The sequence below is a fragment of the Lontra canadensis genome, unplaced genomic scaffold, assembly GCF_010015895.1.
Source record: "Lontra canadensis isolate GAN:19392208 unplaced genomic scaffold, GSC_riverotter_1.0 scaffold44, whole genome shotgun sequence".
NCBI lineage: Eukaryota > Metazoa > Chordata > Mammalia > Carnivora > Mustelidae > Lontra > Lontra canadensis.
The window spans coordinates 118,155-145,766 of record NW_022631038.1 but is presented as its reverse complement, the minus strand read 5'-3'; the positions used below and the strand labels follow the sequence as shown (position 1 = coordinate 145,766).

General features: G+C 48.5%; 1 protein-coding gene and 1 pseudogene across 3 annotated transcripts; one reads left to right on the top strand and one right to left on the bottom strand.

The window, feature by feature from the left end:
* The first annotated feature begins 719 nt into the window (after positions 1–719).
* ADNP2 (ADNP homeobox 2) lies at positions 720–26,868 on the top strand. 3 transcript variants are annotated; one of them, XM_032872177.1, is made up of 4 exons: positions 720–784; positions 6,851–6,972; positions 19,554–19,643; positions 23,374–26,868. In XM_032872177.1, the coding sequence occupies exons 2-4, from the start codon at positions 6,865–6,867 to the stop codon at positions 26,596–26,598; spliced, it is 3,423 nt and encodes a 1,140-aa protein (XP_032728068.1). In that variant the 5' UTR covers positions 720–784; positions 6,851–6,864; the 3' UTR covers positions 26,599–26,868. The 3 variants fall into 3 exon arrangements, with proteins under 3 accessions (XP_032728068.1, XP_032728069.1, XP_032728070.1); XM_032872178.1 differs by having other exon boundaries at positions 773–788; XM_032872179.1 differs by lacking the exon at positions 720–784 and adding an exon at positions 3,059–3,085.
* On the bottom strand, positions 13,155–19,012 carry LOC116876147 (annotated as a pseudogene).
* Positions 26,869–27,612: the final 744 nt, after the last annotated feature.

Below are 27,612 nucleotides of genomic sequence, written 5' to 3'. Positions count from 1 at the left end.
AAGCAGACTTCTCAGGAGAGAGGGACCGTTTTCTCAGAAAAGGGCCGTGAGGTCGGGAGCCCCCATCCAGGCCGTGCCCCAAGAGGTGTCAATTCCAAGGGCGCACTTGTCCAACCTCCCGGAGCCCAAGTTGCGTTCTCCAATGGCAGCGCGGGATTCTCCTCGCAGCCGCCTTCCTATTGGCTCTGAGATGTGGGCGGGGCCACCCTTTCCTGCCACGGCCACTAGCTCCACCCCATGCCATGCAAATGAAGTCAAAGCGCTGGTGGGCCCACGTGATTTGTCACGTGGTGAACGACACCCTTGCCCCGCCCCTTCCAATGACGTCACCACCTACCCAAACTCTCTCGAGAGTTTGCAGGGATGCAAGGGAGAGGCTGGCAGCACAGCCCACTGTGGCAGGAAGGGGGTTGGGGGGGGTCTACAACAGGGGACCCCCCACTCCCACTCCAGAGTCTCCAGTCCAGCTTCAGACAGGGGCCCCAAGGGTCCTGTGGGGCAGTGCCCGGGGGGGGGGGGGCCCATGCACCCTCTCCCCTCATTGGCTGGCTGTACTGGCATGCAAATGAGGGCGCGCGTCACTTCCGGAGGCAAATCGAGCGCCATTTTCTCTTTCTGGCCGTGCTGGGAGGAGGGGACGGGGTCGCGCGGGGGTGGGCGCGCGCCGAGGCGGGGGTCCCGCCGAGCGGGGCGGAGGCGGGCGCAGGCGCGGGGCCCCGGCGGGCCGCAGCGGCGTGGCGAGAGGCGGCGGGGGACGCGGCGGCGGCGCTCCGGGCGCCCAGCGGTAGGTACGACCCCGGCCCAGTGCCGCGGCGACGCCCCCGGCCCTGCCCGGCCCAGGCCCGAGGAGTCCCGACGGCGGCCCCGCCCCGCCCCGCCCCTCCCACAGCCCGCGGCCCGCGGCCGCCTCACGAAGCCCGCGAAGCTCTCCGGGCGCTGGGTTGGCGGCCCGGCCGGCGCCCGTCACCGTCCGCATCACGTGGGCGTCGGGGGTGGTCGCCGGGGCGGGGGGCGGGTCGCACGGAGAGGGGTGGCGGGGCGCGGAGCGGGCGGTGGCCAGGGAGGCCCCCGGGCGCGTCTCCCCGCAGCCGGGCCCCCGGAGCCTGTGCGGGGAGCAGCCGGGAGTGGCCGCCGACGCCGGGCGCTGGGCTCGGGCCGGGGCTGCGGTGGGGCTCGGGCGGGGGCTCGGGCCGGGGCAGGGCGGCGCGCGCGGGCCCCGGGGGTGTGCACACGCCGACGCCGGCTAACTTCTCGCCGGGCGCCGCCGGCCGCCTCTGACGCGGCTGTTGGCGGCGCCTCCGCTCGCGGTCGTTTCTGGACCGTCAGCGGCGGGAGCTGCGGGTCGGCGGGGCGCGCCCCTCACCCGGCGGCCGTCTGAGGGCTTTCTCGGGGCGCGAGCGGCGCGCTGTCAGCGAGCGCGCGGGGACACGGGGGGCGGCGGCGGGGCTGCGCCTCGGGGGCCCGCCGCGCGTCGGGCTGTGGAAGCGCCGGTCCTCCCGGGTCGGAGGGCGGAGATGCTCGCGTCTCCGCCCGGAGCGGCCCAGCGGACCGACGCGGGTCGTTGGGTTGGGGCCGGTGGTCTTCCCGCGCGCAGAAGGGGACGCGGTGCCGCCCCGGGGGCCGGCCGGGACTCGGGAGGGGGCCGGACGGGACCCCGGGCACCTGTGGGGCTGTGTGACCCAGAGCTGCGTCGGGTCAGCAGTTGGCCGGCTCCCGGCGGCGAGGGCGGACTTGGGGCAGGAGCTGCGTGAGATCCCGGGGCGCCTTGTACCCAGTTTGCGGCGCGCGTTTGTGCGGGCGGCCCCTCCGCGCTGCCTGTCACGCGTGTCCGCGCCGCTGCCGCACGCGACAGGCCCGAGGCGCGTGGCTTGGTGAAGGTCCGGGACGCGCGTCGACGCCGCGAGCACTGGGTGTTCTTCAGCTGCTGAACTCCGGCCTGGGTCGGGGCGTTCCCCGAGGTCGGATCGGAGCGCTCTTCGGGCACCGCCGGGCCCCTCTGCACGCGCGCTCGGCCCCCGCAGCCGCTGCGCTCGGCCCCCGCAGCCGCTGCGCTCCGCGTCTCGCAGGCCCCCGCGGCCGGACTGTGACCTGCCCGAGGGTGCGCGGCTCGGACGCTGTGGGGCGGACGAGACCCCAGGAAGGGCAGTCCCAGACCCTTTCCTGCCGAGAGCGTGACGCGGCGTTGGCGCGCGGCAGCCCCTGGGGCGGCTTAGATTTCGCGGGAGCCCGGAGCTGTGGCTCCCACCCGAGCCCTCGCCGTGCGGGCCTTTCCAGAGTGCGGCGTCGGTGCATGGCGCGGTCCCCTGGGAGTCGTCCTCGCGCGTCGGAGCGGCGATTTCGGAGGGTCCGCGGGAGCCACGCGCGGGCGCCCTGTGACGGGCTGTGAACCCAGGCTGGTAGACGAGGGCGGCCGCGTCGGTCTGCTGTGTCCGAGCGCCGCGGGCTCCCTGCACGGGCGCGTGCGGGGCCGCAGTAACCGTGGCGAGGACGTGCGCGTGCTCACGCCCGAGACCAGGACGTCCCCGTTCTCCGTCTTCAGGAAAGAAGACTGACCTTTCCTCGGCCTGCCCCAAGCCCTGGACAAGTAACTCCGGGCCGTTTGCCACTTGCGCCATCCCGGACGGCTCCCGTCAGTGTCCCCCGGAGAGCCGGCCAGCCTGCATCAGCCCCCGGGAGCCGGGCTCGACCGGCAGCCCGCCCGGACTGCTGCCTTGCGCGTGCCCGAGTCCCCGCGTGCCCGGCCGCTCAGGTCGCGGTCCCTAGAGCGCGGCTCACCCTGTACCGCCGTTGTACTCTGCAAGCCGCGGATGCAGCCCCTTGGTGCGGAGGCAGGAGGGTGATGGTCGTGACCTTGGACGGTTCTGTGTAACCGCCGCCCTGGAGAAAGAAGAACCCAGAGCGCAGAGAGGGTCACGGGGCTGTAAGGAGGACATGAAAGCACGTCTGATAGAGTTGAGTGGAAAGCATCCAACAGTCATTTTTACCGAGGCTTCTTCGGGCCGGAGAAGCCAGTGTGGGCTGAAGGGGACCTTGTGTGTCGTTTTTAGGAACACCCTCATGAGGTTCTTGACAGCTCCTCTGTTAGGTGAGGCTTTGGGGCTTGAACTCGTGACCCTGTGTCAAGACCTGAGCTGAGATCAAGAGTTAGAGGCCCAACCGACTGAGCCACCCAGGGCCCCTAGGTGGGGCTTTTGAAGGCTGGAACCCAGTTTGGTGCATTTCATTTTTAGTAATTTTATTAATTTTTTACTTTATTTACTAGGATGTAATACTCTTCAGTTATGACATGCTAAGTGATCCTTCAGTCTCTCCTTCTACTGAACCCAAGATCTACTTTTGACTTAGATAATGAGATTTGAAAACTCATTCCAAATGAGCTTCCCAGAAATTTTGTGTTTCCTTTGTACCCACTGGGAATTCCTCTCTCTCGCCTGTTAACCCTTCCTCCTCCCAGTCCCACCCATTTGATTCCAGTATACCTTTTTGGTTTTACTTACTTTTGGCCAAATATAGGGAGACTTTTCCTTTACCTCAGTAATTTTTTGATGCTGATCTGTTTGCCTAGACTGTTTTGGGCTCCAACTCTAATGGTCCCATAGCCTTTTTGAACCTTTTAGCACTTTTAAAAAAATATTTATTTGACAGAGGGAGACACAGCAAGAGAGGAAACACAAGCAGGGCGAGTGGGAGAGGGAGAAGTAGGCTTCTCGCCGAGCAGAGAGCCTGATGTGGGGCTCGATCCCAGGACCCTGGGATCATGACCTGAGCCGAAGGCAGAGGCTTAATGACTGAGCCACCCAGGCGCCCCATCACTTTCTGCATGTCTTATGATTCCTACCCTGTTTTATCTCTTTTGTTCCCTTGTTGTGAACACTTGCTGTGTATTACACTCTGTGATAGGTCCCAGACGTGCAAAGACAACATGATTCCTACCCTAAAAGGGTTAAGTCTAATAGGAGAACTAGATACGTAAATAGATCCTTGGAACACGGTGCCATGCAAGAAGCATAAACTGGGAGGGGCACCAGGTATGTGCTGGGGGAGGAGGGGGTCACAAGAGGGCTGCCGAAATGGAATTGCTGACTCACAGATGTTGCCATTTAAAATCTGGGGAGATACGGCTAAATTACCCTCTGTGCATGTAGAAATCATGATTTTTCTACTTAGTTTCACTGCCAATGATGATCAATCTTTAAAAGTTATCATTCTGATAATAAAAGGTTGGCATTTGTTATTTTAACCTGGTGTTCTTTAATCTGATTTGACTGTTTTGTAGCTTTGATAGCTTACACGTTAAAAAATTTGAAATAGTTGCAGTTTCATAGAAATTGCAAGTATAATGGAAGAACTTTCCCCCTGAAACATCTGAAAGTAACTTGCCAAACAAGATGCCACATTACCCTAAATATTGTCTGTTTCCAACGATAAGAGCGTTCACCCACATATCCAGCGTGCAGTTATCAGAATCAGGAAATCAGTACGTTATCATCAAATCCTCAGGTCCCACTGAAGTTTTGCCAGTGCTCCAGTAACACTTCTGGTGAAAGAGCGAACTTAAAATTTCACGTGGTATTTATTTTAGTCTCTTCGAGTGGGAAATAGTTCCTTAGTTTTCCTTCCATGATCTTTTTTTAAAGTGTGTAATTCATGTAGAGTTGTGTAGCCATCACCACAGTCTAATGATAGAACATTTCTGGCACACTCCAAAAATCCCGTTTCCACTCCCAGCCAACTGCTAACCTAGCTTCTGTGTCTGTAGACTTGTCTCTCCTGAGCATCTCACATACATGAAGTCAGTGTGAGAGCTTCTGCATCTGGTTTCTTTGGCAGAGCATAATGGTTTGAGGTTCATTCATGTTGTGGCCTGCATCACTACCTCGTTCTTAGTGCCAAGTAGCGTTCGTTTCTATGGGTTTACCGTGCTTGTCTACCCATTTACCGTTTGAAGGACATTTGCATTGTTGGCTGTCATGAATAGTGCTACCTTGTATGGTCTGGACCCTTGAATATTAGAGGCTAGTTTTTTTTAGAGTGTCTATTAATTTGGGCTAAGAAGTCTTCGAGACTTCTGTGAATTACTTCTTCCTTCGATTATTTATTTATTTATTTATTTAGAGGGTGAGTGGGGAGGGACAGAGGGAGAGGGAAAGAGAATCTGAAGCAGACTCGGTGCCCAGTGTGCTGTAAGTGCTTCTGGACTCTCTTAGTGAACAAAGCTGTGGAATATATACACACACACTTACAACTGTGTTTTTTGTATATGTACGTATTAAAAACAGTGAGGTCACACCTGTACCTCCTATTCTGGTCAAGTACCATAGGGTTTAGTTTAATTTTATGCCTTTTTAGGTATTTTAAAAACAGCTTTTTGGAGATGTAATTTACATACCACACAATTCACCCATTTAAAGTATATGGTTCACTGGTGTTTAGTATATTCACGGAGTTGTGCAAACATCACCACCGTTGACTTTTAGAACATTATGATTGTTTCAAAAAGAAATCCTGTTCCCCTTAGCCATCCCCTTCATTCCTCCACAGCCCTAGGCAACTAGTATTCTACTTTCTGTCTTTGTAAATTTGTCTTTTGTGGACAGTGGTGCCCCGTGTGGAGCGTGATATTAGGCTCGATCTCATCACCTGGAGATCATAACCAGAGCCCAGATCATGAGTTGGGTGCTTAACTGACTGAGCCACCCAGGCTCCCCTTTCCTTTGGTTATTATTAAGTAATTTTTAGGGAGGTGCTTGGAAATCATGTATCTATTCTGTTCTTTTATAAAAGAGCATGTGGGACGGGAGGTACTGTGGATTGTGCTTGGAAAATTCAATGCCACAGGTTGTAATCTATTACTATCATTTATTTGATGCCCGAATTGTCCCATGTTTGGGTTGTGGGAATTTGCTTAAGTTGGGTTATTTGTCTTGTTGGGTTATTTGTCTTTTAATTATTGAGTTACAAGAATTCTTTTCTTTATATATTTTGGGTATTAGTTCCTTATTAAAAATGTGATTTGCACATGTTTCCTCCCATTTTGTGGGTTCTCTTTTTGCTTTTTTGGTGATTTCCTTTGAAGCATAAAAGTATTTTATTGGAGGTGCCTGGGTGGCTCAGTTGGTTAAGTGTCTTCCTTCAATTCAGGTCACGATCCCCGGGGTCCTGGGATTGAGCCCCGCATCTGGCTCCTGCTTTTCCCTCTCCTTCTGCTGCTCCCCCTGCTCGTGTGTGTGCGCTCTCGCTTTCTCTGCACTCTCTTTCAAATAAATAAAAATATTAAGTTTTATTTTCGTGAGCTCCAGTTCTCTTTTTCTTTAGTTGTTAGTGATTTTTGGTGTCTTATCTAAGGGTCCATTGCCAAATCCAAGGTCATGAAGATTTATGTCTGTTTCCTTTTAAGAGATTGAAAGTTTAAGCTCTTACGTAGAGAGGTGTATGATCCATTTTGAGTTATTTTTTTGTGTGTGATGGAAGGAAAGTGTCTAACTTCATTCTTTGGCATGTTGATATATAGTTGTCCTAGCATAATTTGTTGGAAATTACTCTGTTCTCTCTCTCTCTTTTTTTCTTTTTAAAGATTTATTTATTTGAGGGCGAGTGGGAGGTTGGGAGGGGCAGAGGGAGAGGGAGAGAGAGTCTCCAGCAGACCCTATGTGCAGTGTGGAGTGTGATGGACTTGATCTCAAGGCCCCAAGATCATGACCTGAGCCGGAACGAAGTCAGATGCCCAACTGACTGTGCCACCTAGGTTCCCTGAAAATTACTCTGTTCTTGGTGTTTTACCTGCTCAGCTAAATATTTAGATGTCAGTGTAGGTACTCAAGTTTTTCTGTTTTCTTTTTTTTTTTTTCAGGAAAAAATTCAAAAATGTTTCAGATTCCTGTGGAAAATCTTGACAACATCAGGAAGGTACGAAAAAAGGTGAAAGGCATTCTTGTGGATATCGGGCTTGACAGCTGCAAGGAGTTGCTGAAGGTAAGAATGCATGTGTGAGATGAAGAGAAGACAGTGACACTGGAGACGCAGGGTTGGCTTTGTGGAGGTGAGATCCGAACTGGGAGCGCTCCTCGAGGTGGAAATTGCTAATATTTCAAATGACTGCATGAGAGCATAATTAGTTCTTTATGTCTTTCTGACTTAAAGTGAGCTATTTGAAGCTGTTCAAATTTTTAAAGTTACTTTTACATGGGTCTTTTTATAGTTCTTAGTTATCAAATATATTTGTTTTTGATCTTCAAAGGGAATGTGTTGTATTATTTGTTATTTTGGCAAAAGAAGACCCTAACGTGACCCCTGGTTGTTGGGAGTAATTACCCAGTGGGGGTGCACATGTGGTGTGACTTGAGAACTTAATATGTGCAGTTTTAACAAAAGTTTAACAATTAAGGTCACACTCACATACTCTGATAAGTTGTGTTCTCATAATTTTTTTCCCTTCTTAGAACTTGAGGGTATGTGGCTGGCATCTGTAGTAGAGACAGAAATTGCTGAGTGAGGCTGGGTGTGCGTTTTTTAAGCCATTGGTGATCCTGTACGTGTTTAGGACCACGTCTGCTTTGAAATATTTTTAGACTCGTGAACAGTTCAGTTCGTAGTATTGGTCTGGGAAGGGTTCAGTTTCTTAATTTTCAAATATCAGACTTTGATCCAGATTGATTTTATTTATAAAAAGGTGGTCTAATACTGAAAGACTAGTAATTACCACGGTCCTCATTAATGGCCAGGATTGATGTTTGCGCTCAAGTAGACAAGTACCAAGTTCTTGCTGAAGGACTCCAGTGATTCTCTGTTCAGACACTGCCACCTCAGAGAGCTCTTCCTTCTGAAATGCTGCCTTCTCTGTTCTCTGTTGTCTTAACTACTCTGTTTTGCTTCAAAGCTCTCATAGTACCTGACATTATTTATTTTGTCTCCAAACCGCCCCCTGCCCCCCCCGTATGTAAGAAGACAAGGACCTCCTGGTTTTGTTAATCCACTGTATTACTGTGATCAGAGCTGTGGTCTGGCACATAGATATGTAATATATATATGTATATCAGTATTTTAATATTTGCATTAAAAATACATATTTTTAACAGGTAAGTTTTGAATGAATGAACAAAAGTAGAAACCCAAGTAGAGCAGTACTTTTAATAACAGACTATTACTGAAAGTCCTTGCAAATAAAAGGGTGGGGAGATCCCAGAGTGGAAGCTCTTGGCAGGCACTCCTGCTCAGGAACAGTCTTGAAGCAAAAGAGCCGCAGAGTTCATTGCATCTCTGCTTCGAAGTCATAGTTGATGCATGAGAATGAAAGCAAGGTAGTTATTTGGAGATAAGATTGGGCAGGTAGGTATAGACATAGTCCATTAGTAATAGCTAACTCTTGGAAAGTTCCTGGATCCAGTTCTGACACGACAAGAGGTGTTCTGGTTTCCCATGTGTGGGAGTTCTCCAAAGTGGGGAATAAAATTCTTATGGAGCTTTCCTTACATAGTCAAGGTTGATTAAGTCATTCACTGATCCAGCCTGCAGTCCCCCTCACCTCCCCAGGACTTGGGGTAGGCCTGAAGGTTCCAGCCCTCTCATCACATGATTGATCCTCCTGGGAACCACTTGCGCTCTTGGGTGGGATCTGCAAGTCACCGTCATGAATAACAAGACCTTCACTGCACCTTTATGGTTTTGAAGCATTTTCAGAAACTGTGAATGAAGACCAGATTTATCTGAGAAATACATATTTGGTCGTCTGAATGACCTTATAAATAAATAATTTCTTACAACTTTCTTATAAATCATTTTCTTACAGTAAGTACATGTATTTAAGTAGTATTTGTAGAGAATGTATATAAATAAGCCAAGAACCCAAGTGTATGTATGTAGGTACAGGGTATTTCAAGTGGTAATATATGGGAACCCCCTGCAGTGATGCCCGCCGTGTGGTACATGCTCCAAAAATGAACGCTGAAGGTGTAGTGCTGCCTTCAGTAGACAGACGGAGAGTGTCCGTGGGCCACGGGGGACGGGGGGGATAAAGAGATGCGTTTTATCTTAATCTTGGCTTATAGCTAATTATGTGCTCTTAGACAAATCCGTTAATCTGGGCCTGTGTCCTTATTACAGTGAAGGAATATAGCGAATTAGGGTACTAGGATCCTTTCCTCTGTTAGAGAGATGACAGTTTAGCAGGAGCTGAGAGACAAACTTAATAATAGTGAGAAATGGGGAAAGATCACTTCTAGCTGGGGAAGCTAGAGTAGCCTTTTTTTTTTTTTTTTAAAGGTTTTTAAAAAAATTTATACATTTGAGAGAGATACAGAGACAGAGCTCAAGCAGGGGGAGAGGCAGAGGGAGACAGAGAAGCAGACTCCCCTCTGAACTGGGGAACACCCCCCCCCCCCCCCCCCCCCCCCCCCCCCCCCCCCCCGCCCAGCAGTGGGATTGAGATAACACGGGGCTCGATCTCAGGACTTAGAGATCATGACCTGGGCTGAAGGCAGACACCCAACCATCAGAGGCACCCAGGCACCCCTAGAGTAGCCTTTACGGAGATGAGATTTGAACCGTGTTTTGTTTGTTTTTAAAGAATGGGTAGGTTTGCCCAGTAGAAAGAATTAGAAAGGGTATTCCAGGAACATGGAATTTAAAACCACAACCCAGTTGGTTAACCCTCATCAAACCAGGCTGAGTGATTTCAGGAACACATTACCCTTTAACAAGATCAACCAGTCGTTCTTATTTTATTCTGTTTGCTGTAACATTTCTCACTTTGTGTGTGTGTGTGTGATACTTCTAGTGTGTGTTTTCGAAGACTAAGGATGGTCTCTTACATTACCTCAGAATGGTTATCAGCTGAAGTGAGCTGGTATTTTTATCTCGTCTGATCATTTATAGCACTCCTCTCTGTCTGGGAGGGACCCAGTCTAGGATCAGCCATGGCCTTCCGTTGTCATCTCTCTTTTATCTCCTTGAAGGTGAATTGACTTTTTAAATGGAATTCTGTCCCGAAATTCGTTTTGTTTTATTCTTAGATAAAACATTAGTAATAACTGAAAGTTTTCATCCTGGTAGCCTTCGTTTTTGACGCTGTATAGAGCAATATTCCTCACTAACTTCCGCTTCCTTAGCCTAAGAATGTGTCTGTTCATCTGAATTTGCTCAAGATTTGTTTACTTTGACTGTGCTGACACAGATACGTACATACTTCTCAACAGAAAATTGAGAGATTTGAACGGTTTACAACTATTAAGTTAGTTTAATTATTGGGTTAAATGTTACTGATTCTTTTGGGGGAAAAGTTTTGTTTTTTTAAAATCTGTAGTTCTGTATTTTATAAAATTGTTTAAAATTCAAGCAATGGTTAAGTTCAGTTTAGAAAAATTAGAAAATATATGCAGAAACATAGATACAAGAAGACTTATTTGTAAGCCGTTACCCAAAATACCCATTGTTAACATTGTTGTATGTCTTTCTAGATTTTTTTAAGTGGGAGATTAAACTGAGATACTCTACTAGCCTTGTTTTGTCTTTTCACTGAATTCTTTCCCACGTCAGATGCATTCTTAATCCCCCATAGTACTTAGAATTTCTTGGTTTCAAGCAATAGAAACCGACACTAGACCAACTTAAGCAAAAGGGAATTTACTGGAAACCCGAGGCCTCCAGAGTCTTCCCTGCAGACTGAAGGAGCTGAGGGGACGTCTGTCCGTAGTCCTTTCCACTTCCTTACCCAGCGCGTCAGATTTCAGTGAGGTGTCACTCTGCCTTCTCCAATTTCCAAAGTGTCCAGGACTCTACCTGTCCCCAGAGTTTAGACCTCAAATTTTAGGCTATAGAGTTCTTGTTGAAAGCCTGTCTGAGAAAAAATTGAACTTTTGGGAGACAGACTCTTCTAAGAACCTTATCTTCTTTTCTAAAAGTAGATGCAAACCCTGCTTACTCATTAGAGTCTCTTGATTTTTTTGAAAGCTAACATTTGATCAGTTAAAGTAGGGGCTGGCTATGTAATTTGTACGGCACTGTGCACAGTGAAAACGTGGACCTGGGCTGGCCCACAGGACTGTTGTCCCGTCCCAACCCACATCATGTGGGGAGTCCCAAGGGACAGCACCTCTGTGCTGGGGTGCTCGTGGTACCTGTGGTACCTGTGCTGTGCTCGTGGTACCTGTGGTGGGTGCTCGTGGTACCTGGATCTGGGCAGGGTTCGAGGTCCCCACCTTGACCTCTTCTTTCCCTCAGTCTGTGCTAGGCTTCCAGTGGAGGTGGTGATGGAATGTGACAGCTTGGTTACTGTGGCAAGCGGTGCAGGGTGAGGGAGTGGTTTCAGGATGAGGGCGGGGAGAGAGAGGTTGGGGTGAATGGGAGATGGAGAGCCGGGGCAGAATCTTTCCCAGGAACACTGGAGATAGGACCATGTGTGAGCTGAAGCTCCAGGCTCCTGACCTGTGGCCCACTGTCCTGTCAGACTACTTTTATAAAATACAAATTCAAACTTAAAATTATTAACAATTTCAATATGGTGACAACGGAGCATTAAATCCCAGCACTGGCCTTTCTGAGCCCAGGGCTCTATGTGGCTTCACTAGTCCGGTGCCCCTGGAGAAGCCCTCACTGGTGTTTTCTAAGACGTTCTCAGGCTGTTTTGTTTTAAGATTTTATTTATTTGAGAGGGTGTGTGCGGATGTGCGTGCGTATGGGAGAAAGCTGGTTTGAGAGAGAGGACCAGCGAGTGGGGGAGGGGCAGAGGGAGAGGGATAAGTGGACCCCCGAACCCACACCCCAGGGATCATGAGCGCAGCCAAAGGCAGATGATAAACCGACTAAGCCAGCCAGGCGCCCCTAGATTTTTAAAAATATTTAATAATTTAGTTCATTTAACCTCATATATTAAAAATATTTCAGTATGCAGTCAATATAAAGTAAGTAATGAAATATTTTGCCCTCTTTTTTCTCTTAAATGTTCCAAGCATATTGAAAGATATTTTTTATTATGATAAAATATATATAATAAAGAATTTGTCATCTTTCCCATTTTTAAGTACACAGTTCATTAGTAGTAATAATATTGACACTGTTTTGCAACTGTCTGCTCTATTTACAGTTGACCCTGAATATTATGGTGGGTTCGGGCACCGACCCCGCTTCCTCTGCACAGTCAAATCTGGGTATAACTTTTGACTCCCCCCAAACTTACCTACTAATAGTCTACTGTTAACGCAGAATCCTACTGACAGCATCAATAGTCAGCAAAAGTATATGTATTATGTACTGTGCTCTTAAAGTAAGCTAGAGAAAAGAAAATGTTAAGAAATCATAAGAGAAAGAACAATAAGAGAAAATGCATTTATAGTAATTTTTTTTCTGAGAAAAAAAAATCTGTGTTTAAGTGGACCTATGCAGTTCACACCTGTGTTAAGGGTCCACTGTGTTTCCAACATTTCATCACCTCTAAGCATGAGACAGTAACTCTCTATCCTCTCTACCCCAGCCCTTGGTAACCTATAATCTACCCTAGCTCTATGGATTTGCCTACTTGTAGATGTTTCATGTAAGTGGAATTTTTTTGTGTCTGGCTTATTTCACTTATTTTTCTTTTTTTCCCAATTGCAAACATTAAACAGTTTTTTTTTTTTTTTAAGATTTTATTTATTTATTTGACAGTGAATGAGTGACAGACATAGTAAGAGAGGGATCACAAGCAGGGGCAGGTGGGGAGAGGTAGAAGGAGAAGCAGGCTTCCCAGAGAGCAGGGAGTCCTATACAGGCCTCGATTCCAGGAGCCTGGGATCCTGACCTGAGCCAAAGGCAGACACTTAATGACTGAGCCACCCAGGCGCGCACTTTAGTTTCTTAAAGACAGTTATCACTTTTTAAGATCAGTAGTGTACTGCGCCGTGGGTAGGGGGGATGCCTACACAGATGAAGACAGGGGAAGCCAATTAGACTATTCACAGCAGAACTGTCCCGGAAGAATCACAAGGTTCCAGGTGTGTAGTGAGATTAAGAGGAGGTAGACTTGAGTTTCCTGCCTGAAACTCACCACAGAAGAGCCCTGTTGTCTGGGAAGGTCCTCTGAGCTTTCATTCCGCTGTATATTGAAGTCTCTTAAATCTCGCTGAGAGGGAGAGAAGAAAACTTAACCTTACCCCAAATTTTCTGCTGTTGAGTGCCAGCTCTCGTCAGTTTTGACTCTTCTTTATGTAACTTAGGAGTTCATCTTTCTCCATCTGGTAGCTGCTTTTTTCCCCGGTTCTTGCAACTGCTGCAACAGGCCTAGTTTCTTTTCCTGAAGAAATGCCCACGTTGCTGATGTCATGGCCACTTAACAGGAAGTGGAGGGATGCGCCACGGCTGTGTCTGCTGCGGAAGACCGTGCTGTCCCTGGTGCCTCAGGAGCTCCCACGTGCGGTCCTTGCATCAGGTTCTCCGCATCTGTGATGACGTCTTGATGGGTTTCAGCGGCTCTGAATTGTCTGTTGCTTTAACTCAGTCTTTCCTGTTTTTAACTATGAATATACCAAGGTTCTTCTCTTCTTTTGAAGTCTTCAGCCTCAAATCCAATTTGGTGACCTCAGCCTGTACTTTGAATAACAAGGCCAAGAAGAGTCACTGGCTTTGCTGAAAAACCAGCAACATTTTTCCTAACTTTGTTAAATTCTTCTAACTTGGATTAGTAGGTTAGCCTGTGTAAGGAGCCACGTCAAGATCATAGACGAGGTGAATGAAATGATCTGCGTGGTTACCAGTAAATTTCTTCCAGGTCCTCCCAAACCCTCTCTCTGACAGTCCCACCAAGCCTTTTGCATTTGCTGTGGTTGCTTCCAGCGTCTCAGAGTTGTGGTTACCAGGTTTGTCCGTCATTGTCCCATGAAACCAGGAATATTGTAAAAGTTGAAGAGAAAGTTCTTGTAGCCTCCGTTTAGCATGCCCAGCAAATCTGACTTTCTTATTTTTTAAATCTTCATAACCATTGAAGTAGTCTAAGGTATCGCCAGAACCTAAAATCAGTTTATAGTGAGGTCTGCGTCCAGCATCTTTCTGCGGGTCGGTCGTGCCTTCTGCGTCGGCTTGTTGGCTGGGGACGATGCCAGTCCGCAGTGCAGGAATTCCAGAGTTTTCCTCGCGAAGCCTGGCGGTAACTTCCACACCTTCCTCCTCTCTGTTCATCACCGCAGTGCCGGCGGCCTCAGGCACGTCCCTCCTGTGAGCGGGGCTAGCAGTGGTCGCAGAGACCACTCTGGGGGCTGACTGTCTCTGCCCGTGGCTGTTCCTCCCCAAGGGTCTCTGACGGGTGGTTCTATCGGACTCCGCGCGGCTGCGACCCGGGACTGCTGCTCCTCTGTAGGGGAACCGCTGGGAAAGGCGGCCTGTGCCAGGGGACCGGTGCCCCCGCCTCCGGACACAGAGTCGCTGACCACGCAGCAGCCCTAACCCTCAGGATCGTTGCCGTGCCCTTCTGGAGGAGCCTCTTGACTTTTTAAAAAATATTTTATTTATTTATTTATTTGACACAGAGAGAGATCACAAGTAGGCAGAGAGGCAGGCAGCGAGGGGGGACGCAGGCTCCCTGCTGAGCAGAGAGCCTGACTCGGGGCTCGATCCCGGGACCCTGAGATCATGACCCAAGCGGGAGGCAGAGGCTTAACCCACTGAGCCACCCAGGTGACCTGGGGGAAAGACATTTATATGCTGTGAAATGCACTTAAGTTTCTCCAAATGATGATTTTTGATGTGCGTGTCCTCCAGTAATACAAGTCTCCCGTAGAGATACAGGACAGTTCTGAGGCACCTGGGTGGCTCATTGGGTTGAGCGTCTGCCTTTGTCGTGGGTCGTGATCCCAGAGTCCTGGGATCGAGCCCCACATTGGGCTCCCTGCTCGGCGGGGAGTCTGCTTCTCGTTCTCCCTCCTGCTTGTGTTCTCTCACTCTCTATCAAGTAAATAAATAAATAAGTAAAATCTTAAAAAAGAAAAGATATAGGACTGTTCCATTGCTTTGGAAAGTTTTCCTCAAGCCCTGTTTTGTCAGTCCTTGTCCCCACCCCACTGGCTACCACTGTTCTGAAATTTTGTACTATAAATTAGATTTGCCTGTTTCACAGTTTTATGTAAGTGGAGTTATATGTGCTCCTGTGGAAGATTATTCTCTGTGGTTACAGTATTCTGTTACATGGATGGATTAGTTTATTGGTCCTTTCTTCTGATGGTGGACACCTTGGCTGTTCCCAGTTTTTGGTTATTATGAATACGTTTCTCCTTATGAAAGTATTTTTGTGAATATCTCTTTAGTTTTATAGGAAATGGTTGATGTATGATTCTGCACTCCTGTCAGTACTGTATAAGGGTTTCAGTTGTACCCTTACCATTTGTGGAATTGGTTTTCTTTTCTTTTTTTTTTAATTTTATTTATTTATTTGACAGACAGAGATCACAGGTAGGCAGAGAGGCAGGCAGAGAGAGAGGAAGGGAAGCAGGCCCCCTGCCGAGCAGGGAGCCCAATGCGGGGCTTGATCCCAGGACCCCGAGATCACGACCCGAGCCGAAGGCAGAGGCTCAACCTGCTGAGCCACGCAGGCGCCCCTGGAATTGGTTTTCTAAAAAATTTTGAAATAACAGGGTGCCTGGGTGGCTCAGTGGGTTAAGCGTCTGCCTTCGGCTCAGGTCATGATCTCAGGGTCCTGGGATTGAGCCCCGCATCGGGGGTCTCTGCTCAGCGGGGAGCCTGCTTCTCCCTCTCCCTCTGCCTGCCTCTCTGCCTACTTGTGCTCTCTCTCTGTCAAATAAATAGAATCTTAAAAAGATTTTTTTGAAGAAAGCTGTATTACAGTAGCAGAATGTTCATTATGTCATACGGTGTGATTGCCGGCCGTGTGTTCTCTGCAGATCGCTTTTTCAGGTTGAGCAAGTCCCTTATTCCTACCTTGCTGAGAGCAAAAATTATGACTAGATGTTGAATTTTGTTAAAGTGATTTTTCTGTATCAGGATAATTGTCTTTTTTAAGTCTAATACAGTGAATAATGTGGTTTGATTTTCTTTTTTAAAAAATAAACTCTTAAACCAGTCTGTATCTGAGAGAAATGCTACTTGGTTCTTTTTATATGTTGGATTGATTTGTAAAATTTCCATCAGGGATCTTCACATCTATATTCTTGAGTGATGTAGTCTGAAGTTTTAATTTTTTGTAATATCTTTGTCTGGGTTTGGTGTCAGGGTAATTCTGGCCTCATGGAATGAACTGGGAGTTGTTTCTTCCTCTTTATTTTATGGAATTTTGTAAATTGATAATGTTTGTTCTTTTTTTTTTTTTTTTAAAGATTTTATTTACTTATTTGACAGAATATAAGCAAGTGGAGCAGCAGCAGAGGGAGAAGCAGGCTTCCCGCTGAGCAGGGAGCCTGATGCGGGGCTCCATCCCAGGACCCTGGGATCACTACCTGAGCCGAAGGCAGACGCTTAAACGGCTGAACCACCCAGGCGCCCCGATAATGTTTCTTGTTTGCTTTGTGGAAGGGTTTGCTTTTGTTTTTTAGTTTTATGTTTTATATATGTAGAGAGAGCATGAGCAAGGCTGGGGTAGGAGGTGGGGGAGGGGCAGAGAGTGAGAGAGCGGGTGAGTCTCAAGCAGATTCCCCGCTGAGCATGGAGTCCCATGCGGGGACTCGATCTCATGACCCTGAGATCTTGACCTGAGCGGAAATAGAGAGTCAGACGCTTAACTGACTGAGCCACCCACGTGTCTTCCTTTGCGGGAGGATTTTAAGAGTGAATTCAGTTTCTTGACTAGATATCGGCTATCATGTTACCTAATTTTTGGGGGACTTTGGTAGTTTGTTTTTTGAGGAATTTAACCATTTCAACTTAAGTTGTAGTATTTATTGGCATAAAGTTCATATTATTTCCTTTTCTGTAGGAGCTGTAGTGATCTTGTTTTTTAGGTCTTCGTTTTCTCAGTACTTAATGCTATAAATTTCCCTTATGCTTTGCTTTAGAAGTGTCCCACAAATTTTATTTCCTGTTTCCACTTTCATTCAGTTTTGAAATGCTGTCTGATTTTGCTCCTGATTTCTTCTTTGATCCAGGGATTAGAAGTATGTTGTTTCATTTCTAGGATTTGGGAATTTTCTAGATCGCTTTTGTTACAGATTTCTGTTTAATTTTGCTTTAGTTAGAGACTGTATTTAGTCCTTGTACGTTTATCGAGACTTATTTTATGGCTCTGCGTAAGCTCGATCTTCGTGAATATTTCCTGTGTATTTGCTCTTCTGGGTGGAGAGTCTGTCGGTGTTGGGTCGGGTTGGTTGATTGTGTTTGGTGCTTTCTGTCCTTCCTGACTCCTGTGTGCTTTCTGCCATTCGCTGAAAGAAGAGGGTGTGTTGACGTCTCCAACTATAAATTTAAATTTGACTGTTTCTCTTTTCAGTTCAGTTTTTGCCTCATGTACTTTCTCTTTCTAAAGTGCATACATGTTTGGATTGTTTTGTTCTGCTAATGAATTGACCCTGTTACATTAGGAAGTAAATTTCTGTCCATGTTAATATTCTTTTTTTACCCCTGAAATCTGCTCTGTGAGGTGGTGATGTAATTCCTCCAGCTTTCTTTTGATTAGCGATAGCATGACACATCTCTGTCTTTTTACCGTTCACCTGTCTGTGACTTTGTATTTCAAGTGAGAGTCTTGTCAGCAGCATGTAATTGGACCTTGTCTTTGTTTGCCCAGGCTGCCAGCCTGTGCCTCTTAATTTGAATATTTAGACCAGGGGTAGGCAGACTATGGTTGTGGCCAAACCTGGCTTGCTGTCTGTTTTGTAAATAAACTTTCTTGGAATGTAGCCATGCTTGTTAATGTTTATGGCTGCTTTTATGCATGCTGGTGGCTTTGAGTTGTGTGAGAGCCTGAACGGCTGGCAAAGCCCTAAATATTTCTTCTCTGGCCTTTACTTTAGTAGGAGTTTCCAGCCCCTGCTACTTAATAGTAATTAATGGCTATTGATATGGTTGGGTTTAAATCTCCCATCTTGCTGTTTGTTTTTACTTGTCTTTTCTGTTTTTCTTTTTTATTCTTTCTCTACTTAAAAACTACAAAAAATATTGAATATTTTTTATGATTTCATTTTAACCCCATTTTTGGCTTTTGTTTGCCTAATACACTGCTTCACATGTAAGACCCTTACAAGGGGCGCCCGGCTGGCTCCGTTGGTGGAGCGTGTGACTCTTGATCTTGGGGTTATGAGTTTGGGCCTAATGTGGGGTGTAGAGATTACTTAAAAAATAAATAAAAGTTAAAAAAAAGAAGAAGACCTTACAATACTAGGCTTTTGTTTCCCATTCCGGCCTTTGTGTTATTGTTACCATGCATTTTATTTCTTTATATGTTACAAACCTCAGAATACGTTATTTGCAAATTAAATCCTTATAATTGTACTTTTCTCTGGTTCTGAATTGACTTGGTAAGCAGCGCATTAGTGTAGGTATACTTGAATGCAGTTGTTGTATTAGTATCTGGCTTAACTAATTCCTTTCTGTATCGTAAATCTTTAAACAGCAGTATGAACTGTGAAAGTTAGAAAACACAGGTAGTCATTTCTTTAGAAAATAAAATTTAAAAAGCCACGTTCCTGCCATTCAGAGATCAACGTCTTGTTGTTCAGCAGCTTCTTGCGTGCGCGCGTGTGTGCGCGTGTGCGCGCGTGTGCGTGGTCTCCACAGTGAGCTCGCACTGATCATGCTTTTTCACTGCCTTTTCAGTTACTTTCATCTTTCTCTGTCCATTAAATGCTCGTCCTCTTATCTAACACCCAGTCCATATTCGTATCTCAGTTTCCTCCAGACGTCTTACGCTTGGTTGGTCTAACCCAGGGCTCAGCGTGAACCCCGTTGCGTCTGCTTGTTTGGTTCTCAGTGTCCAACACCCCCCCTTCTCACCCCCTTTCTGTTGTGTTAGCCACACCCTGTCCACGCCGTCCTCCGCAGGGTGGACTCCAGGTGTCCTCGGTCAGGCGCCCACCGGGAGCCCCACTTTATACTCTCGCTGGCACATCTTCCCACGTGCTCACCACGGATAGAAGACCGCGCTCACTCCTGAGCTTTGCTCTCTTACAAATTACTGTTGGGAGGGGCACCCGGGTGGCTCAGTACTTAAGGATCTACCTTCGGCTCAAGTCAAGATCCCGGGGTCCTGGGTTCAAGCCCTGCACCGGGCTCCCTCCCACTGAGAAGCCTGCTTCTCCCTCTCCCACTCCTCCTGCTTGTGTTCCCGCTCTTGCTGTGGCGCTCTCTGTCAAATAAATAACATCTTTTAAAAATAAATAAATAAAAATTATGGGTGGGAAATCTCTTCTAGTTCTTATAAAACTGTAATATTTAACTATAATTTAAAACTTTAATTTTTAATTGGATTGTTTCAGCCTTTTCCTCCTCTCTCTTGCTTTATGGGTACTCTGCCACAGTCTGCTCATGGGCTGTGTTCTCATTTCAGTTTCCCATGCGGATTTCATAGGTGCTAAATAATGCCTTCAGGTTATTAAATATTGCCTTCTGAAATTGCTTAATGATCTCTCTTTTTCTCCGTTTTTAAAAAGGACCTTAAAGGCTTTGATCCAGGAGAGAAGTACTTTTTTAACACATCATGGGGAGATATTTCTCTTTGGGAACCTTCTGGAAAGAAAGTGGTATGTATTTTTGTATTTGATTTTTATATTTCCTCAGAAGTTGGGGGTACGTGTCCCTTCAGTTCTGAGGAGCATCACATACTGGGATCACTGATGAATAAGGGGGAGGCCTGTGATGTAAGCATTCAGGGAAGGAGAAAGAAAAAGTTAAATGCTTTATGTTACTTTGAGAGTTTTCTGTGTATAAAGTTAATAATGTGATGTAATGAAACTACTGTTTGTCCTTGATCATAAGATGCCACTCATGTAAGAAGGGCCTTGGATTCGTAACTGTTCTGAGTAAAAGGGATTGCCATGTCGTTACATGTGCTGAAGGTTCATCTTGGTTTCAGAAACCTCATTAAAAACACGGATCTCTGGTGGGGCGCCTGGCGCTCAGCCAGTTAAGCATCTACCTTAAGACACTTAACCAACTGAGCCACCCAGGCGCCCCTTTAACATTTCTATTGCCAGCCGTCCTCCCGAGTTCCACTTTTCTGCCTTTGTGTTGTGTCCCACCCGTTGGTCTCCTGTGCTCCTTGCCCCAGCACTCCCCTCTCTACCGTCAGACACGAGATGTCTCGAAACCACTTGGATTCCGTCGTCCTCCTGCTTGACTCAGCACGTGGCTGCACGTAGCCGCTCCGTTACGCCTTGCTCTGAAGACCTTGACTTCTTGAATCTTTTATGTCTCACTGATTTTTCTCTTCTGAATTCTCAGAAGATCCCATAAAGTAAAACGCAGTATAATATACGATTATAAGCTTTTCACCAAGAAACACCTTTGGAGTACCTGCTAGAAACTAGGTGAACTAGTTTTATTTTCTTTAACTCATGTCAAATAACCGTTTGAAGTGGTAGCGATGGAATTTGTTGATTGGGTGCTGTGTTGAGTAAAAGCACCCCTGCCCGGTGTGGCAGAGACCGCGCCTCACTTCCCCTCTGTTCCTGGACGGCGGAAGCGCCCGCAGGCTGAAGTGCGCGGCTGGTGTCGCGGCGAGGTCCTCCAGGGCTCAGAGAACAGACATTTGTTAGACGTTTGGGTTCTGGGGACAGAGACCTGCTGAGGGGCTCCTCGGTTGTGGAGCTCTGTTAGTGTGGACCTGAGGAAGCAGCCGGACAGACGGGCGGGGCTGGCGCTGCGTCCGGGCCGGGATTTCTGGCAGCCCCCGGTCCTCCTCCACCTGCCGGTCCGCCGCTGGCCGTGCTCGTGGCTCTTCCTCTGTTGCCCGCATCGCCCCGCTCCCGAGCGATCGCTCATCCCCGAGCTTTCCCAGCGTGCTTTTAGGGCAGTACAGGCTTCACTTCTCGTCGGTGAGTGCCTGGGCTGGAACGCGCTGGAAGGCCTGTGGTAAGTAAGTACACATTCACCTTTGGAACAAACCGCCCGCTGTTTTCCAGAGCGGCTGTGCCTTTCTGCTCTGCCCCAGCGATGAGGGAGGCCTGGTTCCTCTGCCTCCAGGGCCCGGCTGGACTCGGCTCTGCTGGGTTGCGGTGCTTACGGCTTCACCCTTAGTTTCCATTTTAGTAGGTGTGTAGTGGCCCCTTCTCTGGTGTCCGTTTCCTGGTGGCTAAGGATGTTGAGCATCTTGGCCTCTAGAGGCCCTCTTTGGTGAAGGTTCAGATCGTTGGCCCATTTGCTAAAAATCGCGTTATTTTCTCGTGTTGAGACTTGAACGTGCCTACGTGTATTCTGGATACAAGTCCTTTATTAGGTGTGACGTTTGCAAGTGCTGTCTCCTAGCTGGTGGCTTGTCTGTTTATTTTTTAAACAGTGTCTTTCACAGAGTAGAAGCTTTCTTAGATGAGGCCCAGTTTATCGATTTTCTCTTGTGTAGATCATGTTTATGTTTTCATATTTGAAACATCTTTCCCTAACCCAAAGATCTGTTCAATGGTAACAGTAACATACACCTGTTAGTAATTTGTTGGCTCTTTCATTGAGTGTAATTTTCATTGACTAACTGGTTTTTCACTCTAGTATTTCATTGAGTGTAAAACACACCATTTAGAAAAATGTATCATAGGGGGCCTGGCTGGCCAGGTTGGTGGAGCCGCTCTTCATTCTGGGTTGTAAATTCGAGCCTCACGTTGGGTGTTGAGATAACTTAAATAATAAATAATCCTTAAAAATGCGTAATTCAAGTATAGTTGACAGACAGTGTTGTATTAGTTTCAGATGTACAGCTGTGATTCAGTAACTCTTTCATTTCTCAGTGCTCTCCACGATAAGTATAATTACCGTGTTACCATACGTTACTACAAAATTACTGACCGTGTTCTGAGACACCATTTTCTAACGAACTTCTAATAAAGCTAAAGCGATACTTCATTTAAGCTGTGTTACTCTGGTAACACTGAAGTATTAGTTGTAAGGTGTATTCAGATTTCTGAGATAGTAAGATATGGGAAAAATATGGAAAAAAGGTCTTTTAGAAACAGTGAAATATGGGTTATTGTTTTTTTTAGTTTGTGGTCTAGCATCAGCCGTTACTGTAGGTTTATTCTAGGCCCTATCAGAAATGCTGGAATGAAATGGTAATTCCATGTTGTTTGAACACGTTTGGGTGATTTCTTGACTGGTGGCAAGAGGGAAACCCACATGAATAGGAAAGAGAGTGACAGAAACCACTGAGTTAACACTTGGCGGGGGACTTGAAGCACAGGCTTAGGAAGGAGGGGAGAGCCGCTGTGCTAGCAAGAAGCAGTGTCGCAGGAAGTCTTTCCTACCACCGATGGTGGGACCTTAGGTGAAGTGTTCAGTGGGCCCAGGTCTTCCCTTTGTGCTCCATGAAGCCAGAGCCAGGCTTTCTGTGGTTCAGCAGCTCTAGGGTCTGGAGCCTCGAGACCAAAGACTTTGTGACTCTCAAACCTTCACAAACCTGCAAATGTTTGGCTGTTTAACATCCCATTTCTTAGCTGGCCGGCTCTTGTCCGGACGTGTGTCCTCATACTCCAAGCTTGTGGAATTCCCCCGTTTGCCCTAGAGAGGGCTTTGGCCTTGTTTGTCTGTGATCTGGCCTGGAACTCCCTCAGGACTGTCGTGGTGCCTTTGGTACAGCCCTGTTCCCCTTCCCATTCGTCACGTAGTTTACTGGACACCTGCATGTGGTTGGCTCTTACCTTCTCTGGGAATGAGGGAAGTAAAGGTAATGACAGGTTTAACCATTGGCATGTTAGGTTATTTGCAGATGAATTCTAAAGGAAAGCAACATTGGAACCGTGGGAAATGGGACGAGAAGGGGAGAAATGAACTTTCTCTCCCAGAGAACTATGTGAATTTCTTGTACTGGGATGACGAGACTGTGGCTCAGGAGATGGCGTGGAAGTGGTCCGGAGCCAGGCTCGGGGGGCCGGGTCCTGTGTGTACGGTCGGCAGCCGGGAATAGCTGGTGCATTTTTAGATGCTCGAGAAGAAAGAAGTGAGTAGTTTTGTGACGTGAAAACTCCATGAATTTGGAATTCGTGTCTGTGGTTTTACTGGCGCAGAGCCACGCTCCTAGGTTGGCGTGTCGTTTGTGGGAGTTTTGGGGTCACGGTGGCAACACCAAGGAGTTGGCGTAGAGGCAGCGTTTACTCTCTGGTCCTTGAAGAAAGCGCTTGCCCTGGTTTCACAGAAGCACTCTTCCCAGAGGGGTGATTGTGTCGTGTTACCCAGCACAGTCAGTGACGAAGAACCCTAAGCTTTGACCTCTGGAGGGTGTAGGACCTTTTTTATTGACGTCTGCTTGACTGTGTTCTGTCTTCACAGAGATACCGCACGAAGCCGTACTGTTGCAGCCTCTGTAAGTACTCCACGAAAGCGCTCGCCTCGTTCAGGACTCACTTACACCGGTGCCACGAGGATGACATCGACCAGGAGCTGGTGATCCCCTGCCCAAACTGCGTGTTCTCTTCTCAACCCAAAACCGTGGGACGGCACTTCAGAATGTTCCATGCGCCTGTTCGGAAAGTCCAGAACTACACAGTGAATATTTTAGGGGAAACGAAATCTTCGAGGAGTGATGTGATAAGTTTTACATGTTTAAAGTGTAACTTTTCGAACACCTTGTACTACAGCATGAAGAAGCACGTGCTGGTGGCTCATTTCCACTACTTAATTAGCTCCTACTTCGGCCTGCGGACTGAGGAAACGGGCGAGCAGCCGAAAGCGGAGGACGGCCTTTCTGCCGAGAAGGTGCCCCCGTCCGACAAGTATTACTGTAAAAAGTGCAGTGCCAAGGCCAGCAGCCAGGACGCTTTGATGTATCATATCTTGACAGCGGACGCGCACAGGGATTTGGAGAATAAGCTGAGATCTGTGATTTCCGAACATATTAAGAAGCCTGGACTTTTGAAGCAAATGCACATCGCTCCAAAACCAGTGGCCCCTTTGGCTGTGCCGCCAAACGGCAGTGCTCCGGGCCTCGCGGCCACATCCCCTTGTTTCCGTCTCACCTTGCCTCAGAGCAGCCAGAGCCAGACCGTGGTCCAGCCCGTGCAGGGCCCGGTCCCGCCAGTGACGGTGGCCGCGGGCACTTCTGCAAGCCTCACCCATTCCCCGCCCGCCGCGGCTCAGTCCCACGTGACTCTGGTCTCCAGTCCTCTGCCTCCCTCCGCTCCGCAGCCTGTCTTTCTTTCTCGTGGAGTCCCGCTTACTCAGTCAGCAAACCCTCCTGTGTTGCCCTTGAGTCAGCCAGTGGGACCTATAAATAAGCCTGTTGGAACTGGCGTCCTCCCCATAAACCAGACCATCCGCCCTGGGGCTTTACCCCTTAGCCAGCCTGTTGGGCCTGGAGTTCTTTCCGTCAACAGGCCTGCCGGGCCTGGCGTCCTTCCTGTCAATCCGTCGGTCACCCCCGGGGTTCTCCAGGCAGTGTCACCAGGAGTGATTTCCGTGAGCCGGACGGTCCCATCGGGGGTCCTTCCTGCAGGCCAGATGACCCCTGCTGGAGTGATCCCTTCGGGACAGACGGCCACTTCTGGGGTTCTTCCTGCTGGCCAGGTGGTCCAGTCAGGGGTTCTCCCCATTGGCCAGACGGCCCCCTCGGGGGTTCTCCCCACTGGGCTGACGGTCCCGTCACGGGTTCTCCCTCCCGGCCAGACGGTCCCGCTGAGGGTGCTGCCTGCGGGCCAGGTGGTCCCACCTGGGCTCCTTTCTCCCAACCAGACAGTCTCGTCAGGTGTTTTGCCTGTGAGCCCGGGTGTCAATTCTGGGGTTCTTCAGCTCAGTCAGCCTGTTGTGTCAGGTGTGCTCCCTGTGGGCCAGCCGGTGAGACCTGGGGTCCTACAGCTTAACCAGTCTGTGAGCACCAGCATCCTGCCTGCAAATCAGCCGGTGAGACCGGGCGCTTCTCAGAACACCACGTTCCTCACGTCGGGCTCTATTCTCAGACAGCTCATTCCTACAGGGAAGCAGGTGAATGGGATTCCCACGTACACGCTTGCCCCCGTGTCTGTCACTTTGCCCGTGCCTCCGGGAGGCGTTGCCACTGTCCCCCCGCCCCAGGTGCCCATCCCGCTCCTGCAGTCGGGCACGGCTGCCCAGATGGCCAGCTCCATGGCCAGCATGCCGTCTCCGGTGGTGGTCAGCGCCGCCCAGAGTATGTTCGTTCAGGCCTCTCCGTCGGCGGCAGAAGCGAGCCAGGCACTCAAACAGGCGAAGCAGTGGAAAACCTGTCCGGTTTGCAACGAGCTCTTCCCTTCCAACGTCTACCAGGTTCACATGGAGGTGGCTCACAAGCACAGCGAGTCCAAGGCTGCTGAGAAACTGGAGCCCGAAAAACTGGCCGCGTGTGCCCCGTTTTTAAAGTGGATGAGAGAGAAGACAGTCCGGTGTCTCTCTTGTAAATGCTTGGTGTCCGAGGAAGAGCTCATCCATCACCTGCTAATGCACGGCCTGGGCTGCTTATTCTGTCCCTGCACTTTCCATGACATCAGAGGCCTTTCCGAGCACAGTCGGACTGTGCACCGAGGGAAGAAGAAGCTACCTGTGGACTATAGCAACAGAGGTTTCCAGTTGGATCTCGACGCTAACGGCAACCTGATGTTCCCCCATCTTGATTTCATTACCATATTGCCGAAGGAAGAGCTTGGGGAGCGGGAGGTCTACTTGGCCGTGCTGGCTGGGATACACTCCAAGTCCCTCGTGCCCGTGTATATAAAAGTGAGGCCCCAGACGGAGGCTGCCTCTGGGAGCCCCGGCAAACAAGCACTGACTTGTCCCTTTTGCTTTGGCACCTTGGTGACGACCGAGGCGTATGAATTGCATTTGAAGGAGAGGCACCACATCACACCGACGGTCCACACCATCCTGAAGTCTCCGGCTTTCAAGTGCATCCACTGCTGTGGGGTCTACACCGGCAACATGACCCTGGCCGCCATCGCCATCCACCTGCTGCGCTGCCGGAGCGCCCCAAAGGACAGCAGCTCGGACCTACAGGTCCAGCCCAGCTTCATCGAGAACAGCCAAGTGCTCTTAGTCAACGGCGAGGTGGTCCACGACTCCAGTTTCTCCGTGAAGAGAAAGCTGCCCGACGGCCACTCTGGGGCGGAAGAGCAGAGGGGGGCGGAGGAGCGACCTCTCATCGTCAGCAGCGACGCGGCCCCGGCCCCCGAGAAGGTGGCGAGTGCGGTGCCTTTGAAAAGACAAAGGAGTGAGGTGAGGACAGAGGGGCCGCTCGTTAGTGAAGACGCGCTTCAGATTTTAGCTTTAAACCCTAAGAAATACGAAGACCGTTCATATGAAGAAAAAAAGCAGTTTCTTAGAGACTATTTCCACAAGAGACCATATCCTAGTAAAAAGGAAATCGAACTTCTTTCTTCACTCTTGTGGGTGTGGAAAATCGACGTGGCTTCATTTTTTGGAAAAAGAAGATACATTTGCATGAAAGCAATAAAAAATCACAAGCCTTCTGTACTTTTAGGCTTTGATATGTCTGAACTTAAAAATGTTAAACACAGGTTGAACTTTGAGTATGAGCCACAAAACCTGTAAAAAAACAAGTTAGGCTATCTAAAGTACTAGGTAATTAGTGGTTTTTCTCAATCGAGATTTAAAATGTTATTTTCTTCACTGTATGTCAAACTAATCAACTTCAGTGGTCTTCATGCTGCTCTGTAGATTTATTTCAGGTGCTCGGAAAGACTTCTACGTAAGAGAAGCCGATAGTTCTTTCAGATTTATTGTTTCCTGCAGGTTGATTTTGTAACAAGTATTTTTAGTTCTTCCCCGTCATGTAAATTAAATCCTTGGATAGTTCATGCACGTCTTGTTTCCCAGTAGTGTCCGTATGGTAGGATGAAAGCGGAAATCTGTGTCTGTCTCCGTTGAAGGGACTTGAGTAACTGCGTTGAGCTGCCTCCGTGAGCTGCGCGCGCGGCGGCCGGTGGCCAGCGTCCGTGCTGAGAAGCGAGTTCACACCTGCTGATGCGTGGGGTTCCCTGATTCGCATTAACTTACGCTGGTTGCTTCTTCGCAAGGTACTAGCTCCTAGGTGATGATGTTGATTTACATTTCTTCAGGGTTGTCCTCGCAGCTGTCGGTTTGTTATAAATCCTAGAAAACCAAATGTTTTCCTTTGTTAAGATTGTGCCGAACCTGAAGCCCGTTATTTAGCTCATAAGAGTAATTTTACAAATAAAGCAATTCGGTGGGTGCAGAAATGCTTTTCGGTGTAGACTTCTCCCCCTTTTTATATGGTGTTAAGTCATTTTTCCATTCAAAAGTAAGACAATAAGTTTTTAGTGCCTTTAGCATAAATGCTGAACACACGCGCTCCTCCTAACCGGGAAGGTGACAAAACCAGTGAAGGGGAAGGACCATGTTACTCAGGAATCAAAGTTTTACCCTTGAGTGTGTTACTAACTGAAATGCAGACGTGGGTTTTCAGGGGACAAAGCGAAATGAGTTGAGGGAGGGCTGTCTCTGTGTTGGTGTATCAAATCTTGTGACCCTTTCCTAGAGGTAAACACATTTGTTCTGGAGAAATGGGCTTTTCTGTAGCCCAGG

Coding starts and splice junctions, on each gene's coding strand:
- ADNP2 (XM_032872177.1), top strand. CDS start 6,865: ATGTTTCAGATTCCTGTGGAAAATCTTGACAACATCAGGAAGGTACGA. Junction 6,973..19,553: donor GCTGCAAGGAGTTGCTGAAG/GTAAGAATGCAT, acceptor GTTTTTAAAAAG/GACCTTAAAGGCTTTGATCC. Junction 19,644..23,373: donor AACCTTCTGGAAAGAAAGTG/GTATGTATTTTT, acceptor CTGTCTTCACAG/AGATACCGCACGAAGCCGTA.